General features: G+C 41.0%; 1 protein-coding gene across 1 annotated transcript in view; it reads right to left on the reverse strand.

Moving 5' to 3' along the window:
• Positions 1–589: 589 nt before the first annotated feature.
• The window catches only part of Pon2 (paraoxonase 2), a 32,895-nt gene continuing 26,083 nt past the window's right edge, over positions 590–7,401 (reverse strand). Inside the window, exons 5-9 of the mRNA XM_005363692.2 lie at positions 6,684–6,810; positions 3,525–3,725; positions 2,839–2,920; positions 1,988–2,116; positions 590–1,368 (exon numbers count right to left, since the gene is read on the reverse strand). Coding sequence (XP_005363749.1) covers positions 1,210–1,368; positions 1,988–2,116; positions 2,839–2,920; positions 3,525–3,725; positions 6,684–6,810 — 698 coding nt within the window. The 3' untranslated portion in view covers positions 590–1,209. The remainder of the gene's footprint in view (positions 1,369–1,987; positions 2,117–2,838; positions 2,921–3,524; positions 3,726–6,683; positions 6,811–7,401) is intronic.

Consider the following 7,401-nt stretch of genomic DNA (forward strand, 5'->3'; position numbering starts at 1 on the left):
GCTTCCCAGTGGCTGGGCATCTGAGAACTAGCTGCTTCCCAGTGGCTGGGCATCTGAGAACTGTCAAGAGTCTTGATAATGAGGAAGATGGGGAAGTGAAGCAAATGACTTTGTAGGTGACAATGGTGATTTATGTGAAAGTCCTTTATAATAAGGTTTTAATAAGTGTAAGTGAAAGAAGCATGTTAAAGTCTCTTTAGGACTCTTTTTGAAGCTAGAGGGGAAAAAAAATGTTCCTCCTGTGATTTTGGCACCCTTAGCCCTCATGTAGTATAGTGCTACCTACCCAAGCAGGCTTGGACAGCCGATCTCACCTCTCCTGGCTTCTGTCATCGTTCTGTTCACTGAATAGGTAAGATATAAGATGTCAACCCCAAGCCTTTATCTCCTCTTTGTATTGAAAGTAGGCTTCTATTTAGGAAGAGAGCCTACAGGAGATGCCTTAAGAATTGACAATCTGTGGACCGGGTTAGTGGGTCTTTGTGAGTTTGAATCCACCTCTGCACAACAATTTCCAGAGCAGCCAGAGCTATGGGATGAGATTCTGCTTCAAAGAAAGGGTGACTGAATAAAACTCTGAGCTACAGCATTCAGTTGATTTATTTTATTTTTTCCATAGAAGAGCTCCATTACATTCAGCTTTCGTGAGAAATCAATATGGCCACTCTTGTCCAACCAAATCCCTTGAAAGTCCCTTCCTTCCTGTTTTCCTGAGAGTCTACTTCAGGAATTAAACAGAAACAAAACCTGGATTTTGGTTAGTCTCGACTGCAATTCTAACTTGTAAGCCAATAAACAGACCTGTAAGTAGAGGTCATCACATGGTTATCTATCAGTAGTCCTGAGCGTGCACAATGGTCCCAGCATGGGGACCGGGGCCGCTGACTTTACAATACATCCTGTTCCTGTGGGCTCCTACAGGGTGGGAAGTGACGTCCCTCTGTGCAAAACACATTCACTTTATTCAAAAGCAGCTTTGTTCTTGTATTGGCATTAAAAATATACAATAATATTTAAAAAAAATAACAGTCATTTTCTTTTGATGACAAAAGTGCATGAGAATTGTGGGCCTTTCCTTATCGAAAAAAATGAACTATGTATGTGGTATAATCCTAGGTTGGTACTGTTGGTTAAATTCCCTCAGAATTGGCAGTTCATTAAAAGATTGTTTTGCTACAACTTATGGCACTTGCATGCCAAAATTACAATTTAGAGTTCACAGTACAAGGCTCTCTGGTATAAAGTGCCCACAAGAAGTTTTCTATCATAGATGGTCGCCACGGAACTTCCCTGGAGGACAGATCCATTGTTGATATACACTGTAGACACAGATGGCTTCTCGGATAGAATGTTCTGGATGCGGAGAACCTACGCAGGAGATACGAAGTATTAATAAAGAACCCCACACAGCCATGCCACTCAAACACCAATAATCCCTTGTCTTCCCCAAAGACACATGATTAGGAAGGCATGCTGCTGCAAACAACAGTGACCAATCTCCTTAATGCTTAAATTAATGTACTTTCTCCTGCCTCCAAAGAAAGGACTTTTTTAAGCACCTAGTCATGCCATGCCAACACAGAATTTTGTGTCATTAGAGCGATTCAGCATTGATGGAAATAGACGCCAACCACTGCGCTCGCTTTGACACCACTTCCACAAAGCTCACGTCATGTGGCGGCTTGACAATAAACCAGATATTTTTAAAACTACCAGTATACCACATGAGCAGAACCCGTATCTTTACAAAAATGACTTCTGACTAGTTTCCACCATAATTTAATTCATCAAAAGATTACGTTTCTCAAAGCATTTGAACAATGTAACATTCTGCCAATTATTGGCTTAAAGCAATTACAAAACTACCTTCCAGGTTTATTGTGCTATTGGTTTAAAAGAACTAACACATCATCCTGGTGACAGTTTATTGCATTATTAGTTCAGAGGACTTGAATAATTAAGGTTGGAAAACTCAAAATATAAAAACCTCTGACGATGGAGGATGGCTTGGGTCATACACGAAGAGCTTCTGGCCATTAGGGTGACAGCCAACCCAGATGTCACCCGACGAAGGATCAATAGATAAATTGTCCACCAGCGTGCCCAAATGCAGAACCTTAAACAGAAATAATGTCAATATCTAATTGATGCAAGCAACCTGATTAAATAATTTAGAGCTAACCTTTCCTGTTTCTATGGATGTGGGGGCATTAAACACGTTTCCCTGCTCCTGCCCTTCTAACACGGATATCACTTAAAATAAATTTAATGAACTGGCTTAAAGCCATTCTTCATCTTCTCTGAAAATACAAAACCTAGGGTGATAGTCCATCTGTCCAAAAAATAAAAATAACGAACTTTTGTTTTAAAAGATACACAATGATCAGTTAGCTTAAGGACAACTATCAAAGCAAGACAGGAAATTCTTAATCAACCTAAAATATGTGTTTATTGAAAATAATAATGGTGGGAAAATCAATTTCTACCTTCATTTATTATTGAAAAAACTGAATGCACATAAATCTTCATTTGAAAACTCAACTATTTCTTTCAACTGTGAAAAGTCTTATTGGGACTGATTAGATGTTGTCAAATACCTCATGGGACAGTCCTAAACCTGATGCCAATATCACTCAATCCACTGCTGGCTGTAATCACTGTCTGTCCTGGTGGCAGCTGCCAACAGATTTGTCTTGCTGGAGAGAGGGAATATTGAAAAACATAGATGACTCCCCTGTCCGTACCCATGCTGTGTTTCAGTGTGATGTTACAGTTAGCCCAGCTAGAACAGCACATAGAACAATCAATTAACGTCTACAGAGAAAACTAAATACTTACCTTTATTTGAGTTAAATTCATATTAGGTTGTTTTTCCAAAACATGGATTTCATGAGCTAGTATGTCAGCAACGTAGACATACCTGTTTAGAAAAGACACTGGTTAACACTTCCTGCTAACAGAGATGTCTTAATGCAGCAGGGAAGAGAAAGTCCTGAAACCTGCTGAGGGTTTCATCGGGAAGCGCAAGAGAAATCCTTGATAAAGGTCAACTTTTATTTTTCTTTTTAAAAGAAAAAAGGCTTTCAAAATCAGTTTAGTGGTGCTATAGCAATCATGGGGTATTAAATTAGTTTTCAAGAGGTTTGTAAGAAAACATATTAATTGAATATATATTTCACAATATTTGCCACTGAAATAACAAAAAAAATGGTTGTATAAGAAAAAGCAAGTATCCATCAACAAGAAAATGGTTAAACCAGTTTAGAATTGTCCTTATGATAGAATAATATAGTCAGTAGAATGACATCAATTAGTTAGAAAATTTGTTTTGAAGGAGTTTTAAAACCTGAAAATTCTCCTTTTGTCTTCTACTTAAAACATCAAGTCATTCTTCTATAGTGTTATTTAATATGAAAACTATATTGCTACATATAAAACTAAAAAGGATATATTGGAACCTAAGGGATTTGTTTATCAGGACAATTTCTTTAGGAGAAGTGAAGATACTGGGGAGGGAGCTGTACTTTTTGTCAGGTGAAATATTGATCCCATTGGCTGAATCGAATCCTTCTGCCACCAGTTTCACTTCATCGGGACTGTAGTAGACAACATTTGCCCAGTGTAGGTTCAAGTATGTCTCCAAATACTTCAAGAAAGGATCCGAGAAATAGTGGTCATTGGTGGCATAGAAGTGGGCTGGCCCAACCGCTATGATGTCATTCACACTGAAAGAGAAAAATAGCACGGGGGAGGAAACCAAAAGCACAGATTAGAGGGCTGTCCTACAATTGGGGGAGGGGGTTCCTAAGAGAAGGAAAGCTATACTCACAGGGCGATGGTCCAGTAGATGTGATCTAGAGCCACGGGCAATGCGCTATGGTGACGACAAGGGAGCAATACCATACAGAACACGGCAAGGGGAGGACAAGCCCTTTGGCAGCAATGGCAGGATGCTTTATAGAAGGAAAATATCTAGCCAGGTGCAGGGGCACACACATAATCTCAGAACTTGAGAAGTAGAAGAAAAAGGAACTTGAGTTCAAGCTCAGGCTCACACACACACACACACTGAGACTCTATTTCAAAAAAAGGAGGAAGAGGAGGACGAGGAGAAGGAGGAGGAGAAGGAGAAGAAGAGGAAGAGGAAGAGGAAGAAGGGAGGGGAGGGAGGGGAAGAAGGAAGGAAGGAAGGAAGGAAGGAAGGAAGGAAGGAAGGAAGGAAGGAAGGAAGGAAGGAAGGAAGGATGTGTTCTCCTCAGGTAGGTCAGGCTGGCTTGGAACTCACAGTGTAGCTGAGAAAAACCTTGGATTCCTAGTATTACAGGTGTGTGCCATCGTGCCCGGCTAAAAGCATGTTTTCTGACATGAACATTACAGTTTTAACAACTGCCTATGAAGACAGAACTGCTCAGGTGTGGAGCTGCACAGGCCCGGACTGTCATTAGGCTGTCAGTCACATTTATTCCACCCTCATTTTTTCCGCTGCTGGACTTTCCTGAGGCCCCTTGCTTAGTCATTAGTCAAACTAAGGTTGACTGTTCAATTTCTACCTGCCTCGCAAAGCTGCCAAGCCGGCAATGAACAGACATTCGATAAACACTTGCAGAGGGACAGATGATGAAATAGTCAGAGAACAATGCTTCAAGAGGGAGATTGATATGCTAAAAACAATCACCGTTTCCAACCAGTTAGGCATGGGCGTCATTAAATTGAAATTCCAATTATCTTATGCAAAAATTTCTGAAAAAGCTGCCTTCTTCTCTGTCAAATGAAAAATACAGAGCTACAAGGAAGGTTTCTTTTCTATTCTTTTTTGAAAAAAAATTTAGACCCAGCCTGACTAGTAATCATACTCCTGTTTATATGATGTGCGTTTGCAGAAGAATGGCTGGATGCTGCGTGCTTATAACCTGGAAAGGGAAGCAAAGATTAAGAAATATCTATCATGTTTTAGTCTAGTGCAAGCAGAGCAGGAGTTCGCGGGTCCCCTTCCTTCGCACTCTCCATCAGTGTCATTTTGGGAGTGGTGGTCTCCTTCCAACTCGGACACTCAATTCTGCAGGGGCATTAGCCCACAGCAACCACGAACCCCCTGAGTGTGCCTTGTAGAAATCATGTGAGTCCGGGGAAGGACAGGATTTGAGATGAAAGTAACAGTCTCTAAAAGTGGCAGGGTTTATCTTCTGTTCTCAGACTGGGCTTGAAGAGAGACACCTGAAGTCTGGAGTTTCATCATTTCTCCAGGGAGTTCATTCGGAACACTAGTCATTCTAAACGGTGGCATCGGCTATACTTTCCCTTACCTACATGGAAACATACGTGCACACACACACACACACATGTACACACACACACACAGACACACACGCACGCACACACGACAGAGACAGAGAGGTAGGGAAAGAGATGGAGACAGAGATGTTGAGTGGCCTTTATCTATAATCCTTGGGAGACTAGAAGTATTTCTGATTTTTTGATATTTGCAGACATAATGAGATCTCTCTTGTGGATGACACCCAAGTTTAAACATGAAATTCATTTACATTTTCACATAGACCTTAATTTTACAATAATGTATATATATATATATATATATATATATATATATTAGTTTCTTTTTTCATCTTTCTATTGATTTTATTGAGCTATACATTTTTCTCTGCTCCCCTTTCTTCCTCTCCCCTCCCCTCCAACCCTCTATCTATATTAGTTTCTTTCTTTGAGAATTGCATATATTTTTACAATTTATGTTGATTATATCAATGCTTACTATCTCCTTCTTGGACCTCAATCCCCACAATGGCTCTCTCCCGAAATATATGTTCTCCTATTTATTTTATTTTTTAAAATCCACTGAATCCGATTAGTGCTGTCTGTATGCCAGGAGTGTGGGACCATCCACTGGAGCATGGTCAATCTATGAGGGGTCACACGCCTCCCTTCCCCAGGGACTAACTGCCAATAGATTCTCAGCAAGGGCTGAGGCCTCTTGAATCTATTACCTTCCAGGCTAGAATGCTAACTGCCTGATACTGTGCGGGTTTTGTACACGGAACCACACAATGCTTTAATATATATATGAAAGAAAATGTCATGCTGTGGAATTTCTGCCTGTAGCATCATGGCTCAAAAAGAGTCAAACCACAGGGCATCCCAGACTTTGGATTTCAGTTTGGAAATGCTTAACCTTCTTAATACACATCAACATTTATAAACTCCCAAACTACATATAAGATATTATATGTTAGATTCTATATTGTGTATTAGCTAATGTAGATGAGCCCTTACAAAAAACAAATCACCCAAAATAATGAGTGTCTGGAAATGTCAGCAATAGGGGCTGAGAAGATAGCAGGGAGCAGAGAGATCGCCATGCTTGCTCGAGGAGACGAGCTCAATCCTCACACGTCATGGAGAAAAGCCAGATGTTGTAGCACATGCTTATAGTTCCAGGGTGGGTGGAAACAGCATCCCTGGGGCCCCCTGGCCACCCAGCTTATTTTACTAGGTATAAACCCCAGGGCAATGAAAGATTGTCTCAAAAACAAGGCAAATAACTCCTGTGAAATGACACCCAAGGCTGTCCTCTGGTCCATGCACGCGCGCGCGCGCACACACACACACACACACACACACACAGGTCAGAGATAAACAGACAAATGAGGAGGACAAGAGGAAAGCACCTTGGAAGGAGCTCATGTTTAATTGTCTTCAGGTGCAACAGAGAATTTTCTTCTTCTTCAAATTTAAAAATTTCCACTGTGTTCCTGAATTCTGGGTGGTTCACAACAAAGAGATAAACTGTGTCATCTGAAGGATGGAAGAGCAGAACTAGTTAGTTTAGAAGACATAGACACAGGACCCATGGGCAGGCAGTGACACTTGAATACCGTGGGCATGGGAAGGTTGAAGGCACAAGCTTTCCATTACCCTACTGGATCATTTTCCTTGCTGTCCTTCTGACATTGGCCTGGCCTTAGTTCTGATCACCGGTCTCCTGACCTTTAAGAAGGAGGGGGTCCCCACTCTATATACAGAATTCATGCATAATGTGTTCATAGGCTCAAATCGGAAATACAGCTCTTTTTAATTCAGTGGTCACAGGTATATGAAAAGGTCAGGAAATCTAAGCATTCTTTTGGTTGTTAACTGCAAGACATTTCAAAACGCAGCATGATGCACTGACAGCTTAGGAGACTTGTGAACAAGGGGCTGCTGGGGAGACATGGGCTTGTTTCATTAGAGCATTGTCCCCTTCGTGTGGTATGTGTGTGTGTGTGTGTGTGTGTTATTATACGTGTGTGTATGTGTGTGTGGGGTTATTATATGTGTGTGTTTATATGTGTGTGGTGTGTGTGTATGTGTATTGTGGTGTGTGTGCATATGTGGTGTGTGTGTGTG

Source organism: Microtus ochrogaster, linkage group LG10 (assembly GCF_000317375.1).
Source record: "Microtus ochrogaster isolate Prairie Vole_2 linkage group LG10, MicOch1.0, whole genome shotgun sequence".
NCBI lineage: Eukaryota > Metazoa > Chordata > Mammalia > Rodentia > Cricetidae > Microtus > Microtus ochrogaster.